This window comes from Hippocampus comes, unplaced genomic scaffold, assembly GCF_001891065.2.
Source record: "Hippocampus comes isolate QL1 unplaced genomic scaffold, H_comes_QL1_v1.1 scaffold95, whole genome shotgun sequence".
NCBI lineage: Eukaryota > Metazoa > Chordata > Actinopteri > Syngnathiformes > Syngnathidae > Hippocampus > Hippocampus comes.
The window spans coordinates 1-21387 of NW_017805778.1; the positions used below are offsets into that span (position 1 = coordinate 1).

Consider the following 21387-nt stretch of genomic DNA (forward strand, 5'->3'; position numbering starts at 1 on the left):
GCCTGGCAGATTGACTTGATTTGATCCTTGCTGAGTATCTGCGGGGTGAATTTTAGACAATTTGTAAATAATTCTCAGATTTCAGTATCTCATCATATTGCGATGCTTATAATTTTGGCAGCGGCCGGCTGCCGTCGACACTTATTGACGGGCTGAATTTGTATCCCATTCGTCACTGCCAGTGTCCTATTGAAATAACCGAATGGGAGGGAAGGCTTTCGCTTTTTCCGAGCGTACTGTTTTCCCGACTCGATGATGGCTTGGCAGTTTGACTTGATTTGATCTTTGCTGACAATCTGCGGGGTGAATATTATACAATTTGTAAATAATTCTATAATTTCAGAGTCTCATAATATTGCGATGCTTATAATTTTGGCAGGGGCCGGCTGCCGTCGACACTTATTGACGGGCTGAATTTGTATCCCAGCACGTCCCTGACAGTGTCCTTAAAAAAAAAAAAAAAAACGAATTGTACTGTTCACACTGTATGACAAAAATAAACTATACGGGAACTTCAAAACAGACCCGCGGGCTGAAAACTGTAATATGCAGGGTGGAGTAACCGCTCGAGTATCGCATTTGATCGGTCCACTGGAAAATCGCCAGATTACCCACTCGGGCCATGCTCGTTTACTGTGTGTTGGTTGTTGGGGTAGCTCACAGTGCCATGCAATCTAAAACGGCCACTGGTGGGAGAGTAATCTCACCTCAATGCCCAGTTTCTGTTTGAGGACCAGGGCGGCGCAGAGGTAGCCGGCCCGGCCCACAAACAGCTCATCGGAACCGCACTCCAAGAAATGGATGGGCGCGCACACCTCCCACAGGTTGCGAAATTTCGTCAGCGGCTTGACGAAGTCGGCCAAACCCAACGACTTGTAGATCATCGCGGCCGCGGCGTACACGCCCGCACCGCCAAGCAGGAAGGCGGCGCGCATGCTCCTGTCCGGCTCGGCGTCCGCATAGCGTACCGACACGTCGATGATGCGCTTGGCCGCCTTCAGGTACGCGTCGCGTCGCTCGGAGAACAGCGGACACTCGCTGACGTGGTAAAGCATATACGCCACGCCAGCCGGACCGTCGTAAAGCCCGCCGTCGCAGTCCTCCACCTCGCTTGAAATGGGGACCTTTGAGAGGATTCTATCCACCGTTGCCACCACGGCCGGAACCACCGTTTCGGCCCCGTGGTCGGGCAGCAGCGCGCTCTTGCTGTAGTCCGAGAAGCGGTTGGCGAAGCAACGGTTGTTCTCCATCCCCGGAGTAAGTGGCCGAATACAGCGGCGACCGGAGGACTGTTTGCCTGCCTGCCTGAGGTATCCAAGGATGGGAGGAAGGTGGAGAAAATATAGGTCCAATTCAACCCTGACCTGATTGGTCGTCACCAGTGAGGGTTTTTGGGCTCAGATTGGATGATGGTCCTGACTGTTACCCCAAAAGTACCTGTTGAAATAAGAGCAGGTCGGCCACTTTATTAGATGCAATCCAATAATGCCAGTCTCAGAGGCGTGCAGAGGGAGAGTGGAAGAATTTATCTTCAGAGAATTTTACTGTATTTTTGTGGGCATAAATGTTTTTTTTTTGACTAAGTCTAAGAGGTAAAGCAAGGGGCATCTGTTCAAGAGTTAAATGAATGACAATAACGACTCATGAAAATGATTTTCCCCTGGTAATTATTTTTTTTTCTCCTTTTCTATAAATTCGCCTTCAGAACACAGCACTCCACATCCCTGCACTGTGACTAAGCAGCATGTTGAAAAAAATTCTCATCCTCTTAAGAATCAGTTTTGCTGTGTGTATTGTCACTTGTCATCAAAGTTAATGTGCTATATTTGGGATTTTTTTTCAATTAAAGTGGTCAACATTTTTCTACATGTATGACACTTCAATATGTTGCAAAAAAGTCTGAAATCCAATGTTTGGCGACCAATGTATTAATCATTTCATGTTTTATTGTATTATACTATTCATATCACAGTGCGTAACATGTGAAAAGTTACAAATGTTTACATATTAAGACATTTCCTTGAGGATAGCGACACTTTGATGAACGAATTCCAATTTTTTAATATTTCCAGTGGGAAAATTTGCCCTGAAATACAAACAAAATGAGGTTAACAGTGTCTTCAAAAGAACTGCGTGGGACCATGGAGGGTATATTTGTTTTGAAAAGAAAGTGAACGTTCTCACCACCAGGGGAAGCCAACAGACGCTGTCCATGGTGCTACAAAGGCAACTGGTCTTAAAAGTTGCAAGGACACGGAGGAGGTGGTAGGCATAGAGTACAAAAGTAGTATAAAGTCGCTGCTGCTGGGATTAAAAGGCTGGAGGCTTTGTGTAGCCGATCTCCTCCCAAACTTCTCCGGACACTTTTGCGACACAGCTCCGCGTGCGAGTAAGGACCGCGCTGCACACCCCCCCAGAAATTGGGATTTCTTCCTCACAATTTTGAGGTTCGTTGTTTGAATCGACTCCAGCCTTCCCGTGTGTTGTTTGCATGTTCTCCGGCTTCCTATCATATTCCAAAAATGCCTGTTCGGTCCGCTGCCTTTTGCCCAAAATCAGCTAAGAGTTCAGCCGTGATCTTAATGAGAAAATGCGAGCGCTTTAGAAAATGGATGGATAAATAAGAGTTCATAAGATGCTCGCTGAGCCCAAGTGTAACAAGATTTGCTGTCGTGGTTGAACTGTGGAGGTTGTACTTGATACCACTCCAAGAGTGTTCCTCAAGGGTCACTATCCTGCATCTTTTGGATGTTTCCCTCTAACACACCTGATTCAAATGATCAGCTCACCAGCAAGCTCGAAGAAACCTGATCATGTTCCTGATCATTTTAGGACCGGATTTGAACACCCCTGCACGACACCAATGACAAAATAACACAAATCAGTTAAAGACCTTTATTTCACATTTTCCAGCCAAGTATCACTGCGGTGTATTGTTTCAAGTGCTCATCACAACGGTATGCAAACAAACACCACTAGCCTTGGATAGCAGATGCATTCCCATGGCCTATTTTGCCTGCCATTTAATCTTCTGTGTGTGATGTTTGCAAAAGAATACAATGGAAAGGGAGGGGGTGGGGGGGTTGTCTTTTACCAGATCAACTCGACTAACCTGTCCTGAGAAAAAGATCATTCTGATAAATAGGACACAATGTGAGGTATACTTAGGTCAAAGCCTGGCGGGAAAAAAAATGACAACAAAAGGCTTTCGGCCTTGATCGAAATATTAAAACTAAAAAAACATGACAAATGATCAAATAGATAGAGATGCTATTTAACCCAGAAGATGATGAACAATTGATTAGCGGCAAGTGACTCAACATGTGGATGAAATAATATGCTGGAGGGTTATGAAAACCCATTGTAACAGTTTTATCAAAAACTACAAGGTCCCCAGAAGAGCATATAGCTCAGATCATGCATATAGAGTCCTATTTATTGTCCAATTCATAAAATGCTCGTAATCCAACAAGCACTTAAATCATATCCCCCGATAAGTGTGAAGAGGAATTTTTTTTTTTTTTGCCACTTTGAAACACAGAAAGTCACCAGATAGATTTCTGATAAAATAGCATGATTTTAAATGTATGAATACAAATATGATAAAGCAATATTTTTTTTCCTAATCAACAGAAACCTTTTAGGATGGAAAAAAATGAAAATGCAAAATTAAAGCTGCAGGTAGCAATGAATGGAAACTCACACTCCCATTTCAAAGTGAATGCCTGAAATGAATATCATATACATTATCTCATGTAAAAAATATATATAAACGGATGTTATATTTTATGAGTTTTACAAGAATTGCATACGCAGCTATTCCAAAACAGCCTTCACAACGCCTGCCCTTAATAATGCGGTGGTGTGAACATGTCTACATTTATTTTGTACAGAACAAAGGAGATGAAATCTACCTCCCATTAAAAAGAGAGAAAACCCTACTTTTTTCATCTGGGGGGGTTCACTTTTCATCTCCACTGTTTGCCAGTGGCACCGTGCATGTTTGGTGAAAAACACTCAGGTAAGTCTTGCACATTTCATACAAACAGACCAAAAACAAAACAAAACAAAACAAAACAAAAACACATTATAGCCACGTCCCAGGAGATCTCTCAAAATAAATAGCCTCAAAAATGCCCCTTCCTAATAATGTAGACAAAGTTTTACTTTTCTTAGCTCATGACGGCATCATCAAGAGCAGAGAATAAGCGAGAAGCAGCTGCTTACTGGCCGCCTCTTTTCGACGGAGCTTTACTTTTACTCTCACTTGCTTCTTGCCTCCACAGTCCGAAAGGACCGCTAGCGTCCGCGGCCAAGTCCATGAGCCTATCAGGCAGCCACCACTGGAGGAACAACAGAAAGAGGAAATCTAGAACCGCCACAAAGGCAAAGATGGAGCCAGCCACCGGACCGCAGTGAGTCCTAAGCCTCCGAAGGCGTCGATCAAGGGGAAGCACCTCCTCGCCGCATACTCTGTCATACACCTGAGAGAGAAAACATTTTTTACTGAATCCGTGAGGATTGCTTTTGGGGAAGAAAATCTTCCACCATGACGAGGGAGATGGGGGTTGCTGAAAGCAGCAGGACGCTTTCGTCCGAGCGAAAGTAACATGCAGCCATCGTAAGAGGCGCCGTGTGCACGAACATCGCCTCATGCAAAAGCCACACCGAAGTGAAGGTACCTTCACAAAGTGAAACCAGAATGCGGTGTTGTGTGCGCTTGTATCAAGGCAATTGCTTCATTTCGTATCACACAAAAATAAGATGCATAAATTGCTTCTGTTCATAGTTTATTTCAACAATAGAGCGTTGATAAATAGTTTTGCGATCAAAAGCCCTTTTGTGGTGTTATGTTATTTTTTCAGAAAAGGAAAGTCTTTTTAGATGTTTGAGATGTCACCAAAGCAAAAAAATAGTGGTGCCATATTTTAAATTACCCTTGAAATGAAATACATGCTTCTACAAAAAGGTCCATTTTACTTAATTTCTCACCTTGAATGGTGGTAATTGTCACACAACAGTGCACGTTTGTGTTTACCTGCAGAAATCACAGTGCAAAGGTACGCGTTCTGCTCAACCCACCTTTTCAGTCCTCTCTGCGACGTTTCTCCAGGTGTACAGGTTCCGCACCCTTGCGTGAACGGAGGCGGGCGTGGAGACGGAGCCAGAACGCTGCCGCGCGATGACTGTTTCCAGCCCAGCACACAGCGACTGCACAGTTGGCTCACAAAGCGTGATCAAGTCCTCGGGTAGCACCTCGGGAATCCCACCCACACGAGTGCTGACAACCTTTGAGGAAGTAAAACATATATATGTGTCTCTCTCTCTCTCTCTCTCTCTCTCTCTCTCTCTCCATTTTACGTTTATTTGGGTGGTATTTGATTTTCATATTTGATTATGTCACACATTACAGTGGGGAAACCGTGTCATAAATACAAATTTGAGAAGAGTGCAAATACTTTTTCACGGAACTGTGTATAGGGTGAAGGAATGCGGCGCACCTGCAGTCCACAACTAGCTCCCTCCACGATGGCCATGCAGAAAGCTTCAGTGAGTGAGGTGTTGAGGAAGATGTGACCCTGCACCAGAACTCCTCTGACATCTTTGTGCTCCAGAGGCCCCAACAGGCGCACCCTGCGGTTATTGCAATTCAGTCAAACATATAAACACTCAAAACATGTTATGAATAGCAGGACCGCTGCCAAGGGTTGATGTGCTATTTAGGACAAAACTATTTGGACACATGGCCATTGCGCTTAAAAAGGAAGTGAAAACAGAAATATGGAGTTGATGTAGGTGGGATTTTTTTTTCTCCCATTTATAGGATGAGGAGTTGCTGTTGGCAACCTGGGAGAGGGCCTGCATCGCCACGTTAGTTCCTCTCAGAGTAAGGTTGCAGACTTTTTTTTTTTTTTTTTAACTAGGAGCACAGTGGACCCTAAAACTGAAATTTTAGGACCGCAAGAAGAAAATTTCAGAGCACACGCTGTAAGTTTATGACATTAAAAAGTACATATTAAATGCATTCATCGAGTTACTTTGAGTGGTCTTTTGTCTATGACAAAAGATGGAGACCTGTGATAAAGTCAATCTGAATGTTTGAAAAATGACAACCGGTCAAGCAGGAAAAGCTGGCAAATGTGCATCAAGAACATCTAAAAGTACCTGTCATGTAGCTGGTATTTCTCTCTCACTTCCTCCAGCACAAGTCTCTTTGGCCCCTCTCCGCCAATGAGGAAATGCAGATCTGGATGTTTGAGGCAGAGCTCTGGGATGATTCCACTTAGAAGATCAATGCCTGACAAGTTGGAAGCTTCAGGTGAAGTTTCATCTTTCAATGAGAAACAAAGACCACCAAGCTCATACCTTTGCGGTAGACAAGGCGACTGATCACGACGATGGTGATCCTGTCGTTGTTGCGCTGAGACGGGTCAGGCGTGAAGTCGCCGTGCTCGACCGCGTTGGGAATGACGGACACGATCTCTGGATCAAGCGCGGCGCGCAGCACAGTGTTCTCTTTGCTGGTGTAGGAAACGCACACGATGTGGTTGGTATCGCACAGTGACACCGTCAAGAGCTTGTTGGTCAGTACGGAGCTCACGTCAGCAAAGCCAAAGAGTGAGTGGTCAGTGAACACCTGTGAAATCATATATAGATTGTTCAGATAAGTCTAATTTCATATCTTGTCTAGTTCAGTCAAGCTAGATGTGAACCGAATAGCTCAATTATTTGTTGTAAGGTTGAATTCATGACACAGTGGTTGTATTTAATTTTTTTTGCAGTAACATCACTGCAAAAAAATGAATAAAAATCTCACATCTTAAAAAAATCTCCCAAGTCATATCACTCATATCTCAAGGCAACACTGTATAAACCGAAACAGGATATACTGCAATAACTGAGAGCCTTCCTTTTCCTGGGTTACAGCGTATTTTTATGCCGTCGCACACACAAGTTCATTTCATCGCCTTCACCATAATGGAGGTACCATCGTAAACTGAGGAACACTAAAAAGGAACGACTATAAGACATGCAGTGTGAATCCATCTTCAGGACCACATACCGTGTTCAGGCCCATGGTTTTTGCATGGAACAAAGCATCGTGAGCCATAGCAGAGAACGAGCTGTGCGAATGCACCACGGTGATGCGCTCCCTGACAAACACACAGCGCAGGAGTGGCATGCTGTGGAAGAAGGTGGTGGTGGTGGACTGGTTGTACATCACCTGCAGAGGCAGGTAGTAGACCTTAAGGCCATTGGTCAGGTACCTGACGCCCTTCCTGTGGCCGTAGGCGTGCGTGACTACCACCACCTTGTGTCCCTTCTCGATCAGACATTGGGACAAGAGGTAAATGTGACTCTCCACTCCTCCCATGTTCGGGTAGAAGAAGTCAGAGACCATGCAGATGCTGTGCTTCCTCCCGGCAGTTTTGATGGTCTCTGCTGTGGGTCCAGATACTGCCTGGGTTGCATGACTGAAAGCTGCTGCCCTTCTTCTGTTGCCCATTGTACTTGTATGGCAAGAAACGTCAGCTGTTTTGACAACCAGAAATATCCTTTCATTAACGTTCACATTTTACAGTCGAGAGATATTAGTTTGAACATGAGCAATTAGCTAACTATTTAACCGAAAAGCTGACGTTTTACTTGAGTCGATCAAACTTGCCTTACCGTTTTGTCTTGTTTATTCTTAACAATCGACGGGTATCTCCCTCCGTGGTGTACATTTTCGTTCGCATTTAGCCGCCTGGCGCACGCTGGTCCACCGCCCGTGTCACTTCCGGGTCCAGATGTCACGTGAACGCGTTTCTGCCTGCGGACTAGTGACACCTATTGTTATATATTAGTCAATGCAATTACTCTGTCGTTTTGAAAATTTGATGAGGAATTGAAAAATGGTGCCAACAGAGCCCCAAACAACCTCCAAATAAATTAAAGATTAATTCCAAGGTGAAGGTACATCAGTGTCAGATCACAGCATTTTTTTTTTTTTTTTTGTCGTTTGGGCTAATTTGACTTCATGGGAGATGAAACATGATGACCAAAAACACACAGCTAAAAACACCCAAGGTTGGCTAAGAGCAAAACGAAGATCTATTCTGAAATGGCCTCCAATCTAGAGAAAGCACCCTGCAAAGCCAACAACTTTGTTGACGTATACAATACATTTGGACACAAATCTCCACAGGGTTAAGTTTCTCTTTTGACTTGTGTTGTTCGAATAAAGTAGCAAGACTATTGTTGTCAAAAGCAGGGAATAAATATAGTCAAAATAAATGCTAAGTCAAAACCTGAATATCTGCTTTAGTACGGTCAAAAGATATTCATAGTTTACTTCCTACCGCCGGTTAAATCTACTGTCCCGTAAATCGCAGATTCCATCCTATGGCACCCCCGCCCCCATCCAAACACACCCAGCCTCCATCGGTCACTCCAGAGAAAGGAAAACAGGGAGGAGGGATCACCAGGATCAGGGATCGCTTATCCGCCACGTCCGTGTCAAGCCAAACGCGCGATTTATTCCGATAACAAGCCACCATCTAACACAGGGAGCTCGCCAAGGGGACGTTTTGCTTGTACTGGATATAGTGAGGACGGCATGGGCGGACACACGGCGTTTGTGCTCTTACTTGCGGCGACCTTGACGCTCTCATCCGAGGTGAGTCGGTGTCGAAACGGAGGAAGCCCACCACCACAGTCATCATCCCCACCACACCAGCCTGCGGCCGAGTATCAGCGATCCTTTTTCGGGCTGCTCGTCTGCAGGTTTTGGTGCCATTCTCTTTTCGAAATCGAGAGGAAAATACGGTCCTATATCATACTTTGACCACAACAGTATCGTTGCATATTAAGGTTAAAGTCAACCAAGCCCTTGTAAAATTTTACCCACAATTAGGTTCCTTACATGACTGTTAATACAGTGTGTGATGATGCGCAATCTGCAGCGATGTGAAGCACGCTCTTTTTCCGCATAGATTAGCATCTGTTAAAATTGCAGTGCGAACAAGGCCCAAAGCCCAAATACGCTGAAATTGTTTATTAAAAGGTCACGTATCGATTTCATGGGAAAAAGTGATTGTTCGCTCTCAAATTTGTTTTGGCCTTTCAACGGCCAGCAATCTTCGCGTGGAAAATGACGTTTATGAAGCGAACGCTTGTTAGCATTTTTGGCTAATTGTTGCATCAGGCAAAGGCCACAAGTCGCGTCTGACAAAAACAAAAGAAAAACCTATCGATGTGGTAAAAACTGTCCCTGCCACATGAAGTCCGTAATTACCACGTATTTCATAGCACTATTTTGCACCCCCTGTCAGAAGCCATTTGAGCTAATTTAGAACGATGTGCAGTTGTGACACAAGCAAGATGGCGCCTTACGTTTGCGGCTTTTTGGCTTCGGCTCAGGGAATCAAACACACTATTGCGGTGCTCCTGAAAACACACGGACGAGCCTACACTGCAATCTACGATGTCTACAAATGTTACACATTTACCACATTTTTAAAAGATATTTTATTATGAATAATAGGTATCATGTTTTTTGTACGACAGATTTTTCGTGCAACCTTGTCATGACAGCTGTATCAAAACCTTAGTCTAATTTCAGATTTTTAATTTCACAATCTCTTCATTATTATTGTTGTTGTAATTTGTAAAGGTTTATAGAACTGCATTGCATCATACGAACAGACTTTTCATTTTTCGGATACAGTATCTACTTTGCGAAAGAGTCAACAAAGGTTCTCATTGTGATGCAGTGCAGCAAAACGCTGTTGTAAGATTTGGAAAATCCTGACGTGCGTACCAGGCCTTATTTAAAAGTTAGAACATTTAATACATTTCTGAGCTTACCATTTTTTCCCTGTCACATCCAGAAGTTTCTTGCCATTGTGTCGCTTCATCTAAATGGAAACGGCCGGTCTCCTCTGCCATACAACAGGAAAGAGAAGTTGAAATTTAGAATCAGAATCAATTTCTATGTCATTAGTGAACATACCATATGGGAAAACAGTTGCAAGAGCTCAGAAACATATGGACAACATAAACCAAACAATAACAATAAAATGCAGATGGGGATAAACATAAAAAAATGCAAGAAAGAGTGCCAGATTTTTAGCAGAGTAAATTTGTTTTGAGTTGCTCAGGTTGCGCCGTGAGTCCACCGTTAATTTCAGACCCTGTGTCAGCGTGATGCACCAAAAATCCTACACTGTACTTAGACAGAGAGAAAAGCCCAGCATGATATGTATCATTCAAATTATATTGGAGTTACTTCCACATTCTCTCCCATCTACCGTCTATGTAGGAATTAAAGTAGAAATACGGTGATGAAAAAAACCACTATAAATATAACATATTCTGGCCTGTGACGTTTGCTTAGCTTTGTCCATTGAGGGATTAAAGGGAGAAAATGTAGTATATCTCTGGGATTATGCTTAAAGCTTATAGTTCTGACTTAAATGCACAATGTTCCAGCGCAATGTTGTCTTTATCCTTACCTTTTAATCGCCTTTCTTCTTTGCACAGATGCCAATTTGATGACATGTCATTTCCATTGAGGATGAGGAAAACTGCTGCTCAGTTTTCTGTGGCACCTGTTATGATTTCTTATTGTAAAATATGATTGTGAAGTCTCAAAACTCAAACAGCACCACAGAAGGGTGCCAATGATTGTGATTTTGAGAATATTGCTGTCTGGACTTGCTCAACTTGGCTAGCTAGCCGTTTGTGCTTCCTTAGACTGCAAACTAGTTCAGCCTCTGCTTGCTGTGCACTACCTATGGTTTCAAGTCATGATTAGCGGTAACCAAGAACCAATTCCACGCAATCAACTGAATTCTTAAATAATGGAGTAATCAATAACGATGGACCTCCTTCCTGCATGAGGCTGAATAGTGTTCCCCTCTGTGTTCATCCAGGTACCTACTGATGACTCAGAAGGTTTGATGACTGAGCCGCAGGTGGCCATGTTCTGTGGCAAACTCAACATGCACATCAATGTGCAGACTGGCAACTGGGAGCCAGACCCTTCAGGCTCCAAGAGCTGCATCAGCACTAAAGAGGGCATCCTGAATTACTGCCAAGAGGTGGGGCGCAGTGGAAAAAAACGGTTAAGAAGATGCAAAGGCAAGAAATGTTGTTTTGAAAAAAAAAAGGATGTTTTCTCCAGGTGTATCCAGAACTTCAGATCACTAATGTCGTGGAGGCCAACCAGCCCGTCAGCATCCAAAACTGGTGCAAAACAGGCCGCAAGCAGTGCCGCAGTCACAATTACATCGTGGTGCCCTACCGCTGCTTGGGTACGCCCCCTCAACACTGCAAGTGTATGCAAACGTGGATGTTTAATATACCCCTAAATTTTTTTGAAAATGTGTTTTCAGTCGGGGAGTTCGTGAGTGATGCCTTGCTGGTTCCTGACAAGTGTAAGTTCTTGCACAAGGAGTATATGGACCAGTGTGAGAGCCATCTGCACTGGCACGCTGTGGCCAAAGAGGTGCGTCATTTTTGAACCCCCTGTGGTGAATCTTATGCTCTATCGCTTTTGCCATCTGGTTGCTCTTAAGATGCCGATTCAAAATATATATATATTTTTTTATTCAATTATAGGATCTGAAAAGCCATCATGAATATGAATTTGATGTTAATCAGGATTCCCGGGGTTCCTTAAAGTGTTGTGAGGCAATAAATCTATGAATCTAAAAAAAACGAGGCCTTAATTGCTCTCATTTCCTGAAAAAGTGCTAACACATGAGAAGCGTGATTTTTACAACTGTCAATAGTCTCAGATGTCAAAATATATTAACATTCTTAAAAAAAATAATTGATTGACTCTTGTGGTAATATCTCGCACTGTGGTTTAAATCGTTTTAACGTTCCCACTCACGCTTTCTGCCATGTTGTTGCGTGGAAAGCAATTTTGCAAACACTCACGATCGCTTCGAATGATCCGGTTGCGGGATGCTGCGTGAAAGCGCATGAAGTTCAGCCAATATTCCGCTTTATTATGTTCTGTCACCAATTGCCATTACTAAGAACTTCCCCATTCCTACGTTCTTATCACGCCACGTCACAATTTTGTCATTTTTCATTTATCAGTCCTGCATAGACCGTGCCGCCAATCTCCATGACTACGGGTTGCTGATGCCGTGCGGCATTGACCTTTACCGCGGGGTGGAGTTTGTGTGCTGCCCAATCGAAGCCGAGCAGGAGTCCGATAGCGCAGGGCTCGATGGGGAAGAGTCGGACGTCTGGTGGGGCGGAGCTGAGCCTGAGAATAATGATAACAGGTATCCGTCTTTTGTTTTAGGTTGTGCACGACAAAGGCAAATGAATTGACGCATTTATTCAATTGTATAGAGCATTTTTAGACAGCCTGGACATGATGTGCAGTGCCCCAAATATTTGAACGCTGTTCCTCCCCAGCATGACGCAGCAGACCGACACGGAGCCGGCTACAGCTGAGGAGGAGGAGGATGAGGAAGATGATGAAGAGGCTGACACTTTTGAAAGGGATGAGAATGACGATGAAGAAATTGACGAGGAGGAGGTGGAGGAGGAGGAAGACGAGGACATGACCAACGAGCGGGATAGCGACGAGCGCAGTGCTCACGTCGCCATGACAACCACCACCACCACTGAATCCATCGAGGAGGTCGTTCGAGGTAACAAACGGTTATCTTGTTTTTAAGTCATATTTGTGTTCATTTCTGAGAACTGTATTCTATATATGCTGTATTTATTTTGTTTGTTTGTTTTTGTGTCGCCATCTCTGTGTGTGCGCGCGCGCGCCTCAGCCGCTTGTTGGGCACGCGCCGAGTCAGGCCCGTGTCACGATACGCTGGAGCGCTGGTACTTCATGCCTGAAAAGGCCCGCTGCGCCCCCTTCTTGTTTGGGGGTTGCGGGGGCAACAGGAATAACTTTGATTCCGAGGAATACTGCCTCGCTGTCTGCAGCAGCTCGTGTAAGTCGCAGGACGGAAAAGCGACCCAAACTGGGGTTGTCGTCATCTCTCCGAAGCCTGACTGCTCTGATTCTCTTTCTTGAGTACTCACATTTTCCTTTCAGTCTTGACCAATCTGAGGACTGGCAGGGGGGGATGACATTTGGATTTAATGCTTTCAGTAACAGGTTTCTGGAAGAGGTTTAATTTGACTTCAAGAGCACTAAAAAGGCTTAATGTGTCAAAATATCCCGTAGAAACTTTGACAGAGCTTGAAATTTCTCCATATTGATTTGCACTCATTTTATTTGTGCAGCCTACATCAGATCTGATTCAAAACGCTATGAATGGAAAAAAAGAAACAGTCATTATCTTCTGCTGCTAATTTAATTGAAATGTCAATGAATATTGCCAAGAAGTATTTTATTGTTATGAATTCATGATAGTTAGTCCCAGTTTAATTTCTTTTTTTATTTGATGGAATCATGTATTTCACAAATCATCTTCTATTTTGTATTTAGTTTTTTTTTAATTATTCATTTTGTTACATCCATTTTAGTCCTAAAAATAATCTAGACTCATTGGTTCATCATAATGACAGATCAAACAAAACTCACTCTTGTCATTTAAAAAAAAAAAAAAAAACGTCCTCCTTGGCACAGTTAAAAACTGTCGGCGAGACGTCCAGTACCGCAGCTCACTATTTGTACAACACTCACGCTAATCTGATCATGACCTCACGCGGGGGCTCATCTCATTTGTCTTCTTGTCTTCTAAGCGGTCAGTCACACCAGCTGATACTTAACCCCAGCATGTGAACCAGCAAGCGCTTAAAAGATGGAACAAATTGCCGCACGTGTTTGCATGTCTTGCTGCAGCAGTGCCTCGACTTAAGATGTTTTCATCGTCCTTGTCTCAAGCCTTGACTCTTGCACCTGTTTGTGTGTGTGTGAGGGTGTGGAGGCAGGGGTCATTTGAGTGTGATGTGAGTGAATCAGCCTCCGTCTTTATCATGACTCGACACTTCTCATCTTATCTCCAGGCTCCTACGTCCCACGTGAACACATTTCGCACTGGGACACTCATCGCCCTTCATTCCCTCACAACATTGTGTTGTCTTGTTTACTGGTGTGTGTATGTGCGACGTCCTTTGTTTCTAACCTGTTAGCGTATTTCCTTGACTCGTGGCCTCCTCTAAGAGACAGCAGTTCATAAGAGGAATGTGAGCCTCATTTTAAACCTTTTCTTTTCAGTAAAAAAAAAAAAAAAAAATCAATAATAATGATATCATGCCATGAGTATGCTATAATAAACCACGCCTATAGTATAGGTCGGTTTCCGCAAAATTCTGGAGGAACTCCCACCCGATTTTTGGAGTTCACATACGTGAACATGACTTGATGTAAAATTTTAATAGGAAGAATGCACCCGCAACATTTGGTGAGGGGTTTTTTTTTTCAAATTTAATTTAATTCAATAATTTTTTTTTTTTAATGTGGGAAAGCCCTCAAAACCGTGATTTACCACTTTCAAGCGTGCGCTGCATATTCTGGGCCTAATTATTATAACATAAACAGAAATTCATGCCTAGTTATTTGCATTTGAAGTAAAAACTTCCAGCCACTGAGGAAATACAGTGTTCGTTTTTTTTTTGTTTGTTTGTTTTAACAGTGATTGTTTTAAATGTCCACGTCCCTGTGTTCTCCAGGCATGACAACCACTCTGACAATTTTTCCTCTCAACTTTTCCATCAACTCCACTTATAGTTCGTTCTGTATTTGATCGCTGCTACCGTTGTCCTTCCTCGTCCTTCCAGTGCCCACTCTGGCGCCGAGCCCCCCAGACGCCGTGGACCAATACCTCGAGTCCCCCGGCGATGACAACGAGCACGGCGACTTCCAGAGGGCGAAGGAAAGCCTGGAGGCCAAGCACAGGGAAAAGTTGTCCCAGGTAGGCGATGTGATGCTTTCGACTGCGCCCTTGTCGTGCACTTCGTGTGCACGGAATGACGGGTCTTGATCCTCAGGTGATGAAGGAATGGGAGGAGGCTGAGAGGAAGGCCAAGAATCTCCCACGTGCTGACAAGAAAGCTGTCATTCAGGTAAATGTGCAAGGATGAGAGAGCCATTGAAATACATTAGCTGGGGGAGGGGGCAATCGTGGCTCAAATTGAGGCCAAGGTGGGACCATTCTGATCATTGGCTCATGTGCGTGTGCCGTGCCCCTTGCTGGCTCAAATACGCCATTTTTGTTTTTTGTCATGTGTGACATGTATTTTATTGTTCTTTTGCATTTTATTTTTCTCCAAGCACATATTAAATATAAAATACACATACAGGAAACCCTCATTGATATTCCATTTAATATAACGAAATTACAAGTGTGTACAGGTAAACAGCAATTTTAAACCAACTTGAAGATGAATGTGGTCTGATTGAAAAGCCATTGAACTTGTGACAAGCCATTTCATTGACTCATTTCACAGAGGTAGATTTACAGTAGGCCTCCTAGATTTCATTTGAGTAACATTTCCACATGTGCTCCAGTGCAGTGTTCACCTCAAAAATTAAGATGACAGTAAGGCTATAATCACACTGCAGGGCGTGATTCCCAATTCAACTTTTTCTTTTTTCTTCACATTACAAAAATAATTTGACTTTTAATGTGAACGCAATGCCTCCGTGATGTGACATGCATGCGCCCAAAGCGCGACGTCGGGTGACGTGCACCCCACCCCCCAAAAAAATGACGCTACCCGCCACAGCGTTTAACGCAAGTGAATCTGGTGCAGTAGGTCCTTTTGGAACACTTCGCGATTATACCTACACAAAGTGAACAGAGACTTTTTTTTTTTTTTTTTTTTTTTTTTTTTGGTACCGCTCTCTCGCGAGATTCTTAGAATGACGTTTCCGCATGTGCGTGCACTCGCAGCATTTCCAGGAGAAGGTGGAGGCCCTCGAGCAGGAGGCCGCCGGAGAGAGGCAACAGCTGGTGGAAACCCACATGGCCCGCGTGGAGGCTCTGCTCAACAGCCGCCGACGCATGGCCCTGGAAAACTACCTCAGTGCACTGCAGGCCGACCCTCCACGGGTAATGCAATCAAGTATTTCAAAAGAGTCCTTCGGGGTAATAATATTGCCACTGTTAATATTCCCCTCACCAGCCTCGTCAGGTGTTGAGTCTATTGAAGAAATACGTTCGGGCCGAGCAGAAGGACCGCCAGCACACAGTCAAACATTACGAGCACGTCCGAACCGTCGACCCGAAGAAGGCGGCGCAGATTCGACCTCAGGTACGCCACGTGACACGCTCTCGACAAGTAAATGACACGTGAGCATCTAAAAATTAATCGGCAGTGGGAAGAGTCGTGCAAAATTTGACTCGAGAGTACTGTTACTTGAGGATAAGAGGACTCAAGTAAGAACAAAAACAAAAAAAATCCGAAACTAACACTCGCAAAACAGCCCAGTAGGCTCCCCAGACAGAGATTACATTCAAGAAAAATATGCAACGTGTTTTCTCATCTTCCAAGTGGAAATCTTGTCGGCTGAAATGTGAACATTTTTTGGCTGATGCAGACGACTTCCTGTCTCCTTCCTGCAGGTTTTGACCCACCTGCGCGTGATTGATGAAAGGATGAACCAGTCGCTGGGTTTGCTCTACAAGGTGCCCAACGTGGCCGACGAAATCCACAGCCAAGTCTGTAAGTTATCAAGACTTCCTTTCTTCAATACAGGTGTAGATTATGTCTCCTCAGTGATCAATATTTTTGTGGTGGAGAATTCGACATAAGGAATCGTGTCAAAATTGATTTTGCACAATCCCAATGCAAAATATACATGCTTGGTGCAGGGATTATTTTTATCCACTTGGGGTTGCCATCCTCAAGATCTCAAGGTGCGCTTATTACAGTGCAGTCATTAAAAGTGCACCGGGCACGATTCGTTTTCAGCCCCACGTCACCTATTCACGCTTTTCTGCTGGTGGCTTGTGACTTTTGCACAGGGTAACATTGTTTTATATCCGGCGTTGATTCTGTCTTTCGTTCCACTAGCCGTCATTGTTCAGCGAGTTCAGTCCGAGCTTTCTCACCAAGTGTCTTCCTTGCAGAGCGACAACAGGGTGAGTCGGGTCGCAGCCAGCCGCTCTTCGGCACGTGCTGATTAAATACTGGATCACACCGCGAACCGGCTCGGCACACACGAACAGACGTTAACAGATCTTCTGTCTCCGTAATCAGGTGGATGGCAGGATGAGTTACGGCAACGACGCCCTCATGCCCGACCAGGCGTACAGCTCGGCCCCGATGGATCCCGGCCTCGACAGGCTGGGCTTCATCCACCCCGAGAGCTTCAACCAGCCCAACACTGAGAACCACGGTAACACACACACACACTTTCCGTGCATACAGTACATTCACTGACTTGGAGTAGGATCTAATGACAGATGGACACTTGCATTTCTTCACAGTGGAGCCAGTTGATGCCCGCCCACTTCCAGATAGAGGACTACCCACACGGCCTGGTATGTGCTCATCGTCACATCGCCTTTACAAAGATAATCATGCTCACTTTGGATTGATTGACAAGGCAGTCTATGTATTCCTTTAATAATTGTCAAACATGAATTCTTTGATGCTGGTTAACTTGCAAGTACCGTATTTTCCGTACTATAAGACGCACCTGAAAGCATTCAATTTTCTCAAAAGCCGACAGTGCGCCTTATAATCCGATGCGTCTTATATATGGATCAATATTCTGATTTCTTGGACGTAGTATTTTAAATGTTCTGTAAAGCGCTTTGTTACAGCTGCAGCAGTTGTGAAAGCGCTCTACAAATAAAGTATTGTATTGTACCCTCTTGAGCGTAGCTCCACCTACTGGATGGATAACGCCACCACAGCCACTATTGTAGCTTCTATTCTATGCGCCTTATAATGCGGTGTGCCCTATATATGAAAACAGTTTCAAAATAGGCCATTCATTGAAGGTGCGCCTTATAGTCCGAAGCGCCTTATAGTGTGGAAAACACGGTAATTTGATCTGCAAAAATGGCATTTATTTTTTCTCATTTCCACGAGAACAAAATATTAGGAACACATATCAGTGTGACGCCGTGTGTATCATCGTCTTTGTTAAAAGGCTGAATCGTTTGTCGTGCATCTTTTTAGAATGTTTGGGCATGCTTTCTGTTTTGTTTTGTTTTTTTAAGTGTCTGCCCTGAAGCCAGAAGAGATGCCCCAAGTGCATCTGGAGACTGATGAGAGACAAAGTGCTGGTTATGAAGTCCACCATCAAAAATTGGTAATGACAACCACCGAGACGGATGTCATTTTGACTGTTGGGTGCTTGGGGTTCCGCCACTTAGTCGTTTTCACCCCTGCTGTATTGCGGATTATTAGCGCGTTCAAGTAAATTTACAGTGTGTTGTAATACATTTATTGATTTATTTTAATCCCTGGCAATGAATGGGCCTCACTGCACTTGACACCTTTTTATTGACAGGTCTTTTTTGCCGAGGACGTTGGCTCCAACAAAGGCGCCATCATCGGGCTGATGGTGGGAGGCGTTGTCATAGCGACCGTCATCGTCATCACCTTGGTGATGCTGAGGAAGAAGCAATACACTTCTATCCACCATGGCGTCATCGAGGTAAAGGCCCGATTCCAATTTTTCTCTTCCGGCACCGCTGAACAAGTAAAAAAAACAAACAAAAAAAAAAAAAAGATAAGTATTTAAAATGAGGCTTCAGACTTTAAGGGTTTGTTGTTGTGTTTGGCATTTAGGTGGATGCTGCAGTGACGCCCGAGGAGCGTCACCTGGCAAAGATGCAGCAGAACGGCTACGAGAATCCCACCTACAAGTTCTTTGAGCAGATCCACAACTAAAAAGAGCCCCCCCCTCCCCGACCCACAGGTGCTGTTCCACTCTCTGCTCCCATTTGACATTTGAAAAACCGCGCTCATTTTAAAAGCCAGAGATTTTTTTTTTGTTTGTTTGTTTGGGCCAAAGGAAGCAGACATGGAACAAAGCCTTGTGAACCCTCTCAATTGCACAAAGTAACACTAACAGAGTGAGACAAGGGTACCCTGTGTCACCTGCACATTTAAGCCAATCACGCAGTGTTTGTACTCTATGAACTTGTCAACTGGCCATATATATATATATATATATATATATATATATATATATGAATATGAATATTATTATCATCGCTGCACTGTGCTACCCAGCCATTTAAACCATGCAGCCGAAAACATTTCAGGTTTGTTTCAAGAAGGAATATTTTCATTTTTTGTGTGTAATATATGAAGGAGATTAGCTGTATGTCTCTGTAGTGCATGGCCATATCGACGGATGCAATCCAACTAGGTCCTACTCGTTGACTTTTTAGATATTTTAGCGGGATTGTACATTTCATGGTGTCTTCTTTGTGCTCTTGTGCGATATGAAGAAGAACAAAAAAAAAAATAGTCCGAAAGCTTTGACTTTTTTTTTTTTTTTTTTTTAAACGCCCCTCTCCATGCTTCACTGTTGTTAGCTGCATGGGCAAAAATAAATAAAATAACAAAACAAACTCAAATACTATATGTAATATATGCAGTGTAATAGTATCCGAAAGGAAGATGATTGTGTTACAGTTTGCGTTTTATGCACTCTCTTTGTCATTTTGGAGAACATCTGATTCTCACCAAGTACAGTGGAACCTCCCAAGTGGAACAAACTTTATGGGAATGAAAAGGATGATCAGTGTGTTTTGCTTTGTCATCACATTTTTTGTGTGAAGGATACGAGTGATGGCAAAGAGGAAAAGTGGAGGAAAGGGACTGTCTGTTCAATAACAGTAAATACACTAAAGTCTTTTCTTCTTCGGATGAAGTATTTTTGTTTTTATCAATTTTATTATACATCCGTTATGCTCTCATTGCACTTCTACTACAAGTTTGATACTGAACCAGATGAATTCATGTTACATTATATCCAATCGGAAAATGGCTTTGGAATTAGAAAAGCTCGGAATTCAACCTGCGTGAATGTGTTTCCCTTCACGGGGTTCCACTGTATTAGCCCTCAATGCAGACTTTACGGTTAAAAATACATATTGGAACTTTCAACAGAACCACTTAGAGTGGAGCTTGAGGCTAATTTCCAAATCATTCCTGTCGAATCATTCCGTAATTGATTGTAAATCGGATGTTTGGGCAAACTAAGCCTGTTTTCCGTGACTGCCGCCCCCATCCAGCTTTAATAGTGACTGGTTAATATTTGGTATATATAAGATCCCCCCACCCCACTTTTTTTTAATGCTACCCCTTCTTGATACCGTCTCGCTGTTTGTTTTTTCAATGCACCACCGTGTCTCGTCCATCATGTGGTAGGTCTGTAGTCATCATTATCCACATCTTGTCCATTCAACCGATCCCTCCCTAACATGAACATATCATATCCCAAACATTGACATGTGAACCGAAGCTCTTGTTCAGGTGAATGTTTCAAAAATAAGTATGTGTTTTGTAGTGACACGAACCATTTGCTTAACAGTTTCTACTGCCACCATACCATGAATAAAATTTTGAATGTACATATACCATTGCCCGACTTTGATTGCTGAAAGTGAGCGTTAGCGCAGATGGTTGTTCGTCTCTGTGTGCCCTGCGATTGGCTGGCAACCGGTTCAGGGTGTCGCCCTGCGTACTGCACGAAGACGGCTGGGACAGGCTCCAGCACCCTCCGTGACCCTTGTGAGGATAAAGCGAATTGGAAAATGGATTGATGGATATTCCTAACACTGATTCTTTGTCTATCCTTTTCTTGACTGGTTATTGTTTCGGTCATGTGTCATGGAGCAAAGGACGGGGCAAAACCCTGGACTGGTCTGGACTTTCGGCAAGGTGGGAGAAAGCCGACGTGAGTGTCAAGCCTTAGAGCTGTGAGGCAGATGCCGGTCTTCTCCTATGCTGCATCATCGTCTCATTCAAGTCATATTTGACCTTAAGAACTGAAATGTCAACCGTTTGCAAAAAGCAACTCAGTAAATAAAACAGAAAAATTGTTTGCCACTTTATTCCCCTTATGGACAAAAAAACAGGGTCCAAAATTGAAGGGAACATAGACTAAAATAAAAATACAAAAAGGTTCTTCTATAAAAGGAAAATATGAAAATACACGGGCCGTGGCACGGCTATCAAAAACATGAAACGTGTGTGTCGGTGTACCGTATTTTTCGGACTACAAGTTACACTTTTTTCTTAGTTTGGCTGGTCCTGCAACTACTCTGGTGCATCTTAATGTAAATTCTTGTGGATGCTGCATTCCAAACTAGCAAACGTGCTGGGGAGACGGTCCCTTTATTTGTTTGACAAAACAGCACACGGTAATTGCCATGGCTACTTCTAACTCTTGGCGCTTGGCAAATACTTTTGGTGCATTACCGCCTCTTTCTACCAACG

The 21387-nt window shown here is 43.7% G+C and overlaps 3 protein-coding genes across 7 annotated transcripts; 1 reads left to right on the forward strand and 2 right to left on the reverse strand.

Moving 5' to 3' along the window:
• Positions 1-5: 5 nt before the first annotated feature.
• LOC109524663 (lanC-like protein 3) lies at positions 6-2025 on the reverse strand (the record flags this gene model as incomplete). The annotated part of the gene is made up of 2 exons (XM_019884670.1): positions 708-2025; positions 6-38 (listed from the first exon to the last, which is right to left on the reverse strand). Coding segments are annotated over exons 1-2 (576 nt in total), but the record flags the coding sequence as incomplete, so codon positions are not given.
• An 859-nt stretch (positions 2026-2884) lies between these two features.
• piga (phosphatidylinositol glycan anchor biosynthesis, class A) lies at positions 2885-8342 on the reverse strand. 4 transcript variants are annotated; one of them, XM_019884684.1, is made up of 8 exons: positions 7672-8342; positions 7313-7533; positions 7064-7225; positions 6367-6637; positions 6166-6298; positions 5502-5634; positions 5083-5289; positions 2885-4484 (listed from the first exon to the last, which is right to left on the reverse strand). In XM_019884684.1, the coding sequence occupies exons 2-8, from the start codon at positions 7505-7507 to the stop codon at positions 4224-4226; spliced, it is 1362 nt and encodes a 453-aa protein (XP_019740243.1). In that variant the 5' UTR covers positions 7508-7533; positions 7672-8342; the 3' UTR covers positions 2885-4223. The 4 variants fall into 4 exon arrangements, with proteins under 4 accessions (XP_019740243.1, XP_019740244.1, XP_019740245.1 ...); XM_019884685.1 differs by having other exon boundaries at positions 2885-4343; positions 4458-4484; positions 7064-7533; XM_019884686.1 differs by lacking the exon at positions 7064-7225 and having other exon boundaries at positions 7226-7533.
• A 211-nt stretch (positions 8343-8553) lies between these two features.
• LOC109524673 (amyloid beta A4 protein-like) lies at positions 8554-19105 on the forward strand. 2 transcript variants are annotated; one of them, XM_019884681.1, is made up of 18 exons: positions 8554-8659; positions 10917-11084; positions 11168-11297; positions 11379-11491; positions 12094-12284; positions 12421-12659; positions 12792-12959; positions 14755-14888; positions 14965-15039; positions 15870-16028; positions 16102-16230; positions 16542-16641; positions 16993-17060; positions 17179-17317; positions 17409-17462; positions 18150-18241; positions 18443-18589; positions 18724-19105. In XM_019884681.1, exons 1-18 carry the CDS (start codon positions 8600-8602, stop codon positions 18823-18825), a joined length of 2268 nt encoding a protein of 755 aa, XP_019740240.1. In that variant the 5' UTR covers positions 8554-8599; the 3' UTR covers positions 18826-19105. The 2 variants fall into 2 exon arrangements, with proteins under 2 accessions (XP_019740240.1, XP_019740241.1); XM_019884682.1 differs by lacking the exon at positions 12792-12959.
• The last annotated feature ends 2282 nt before the right edge of the window (positions 19106-21387 follow it).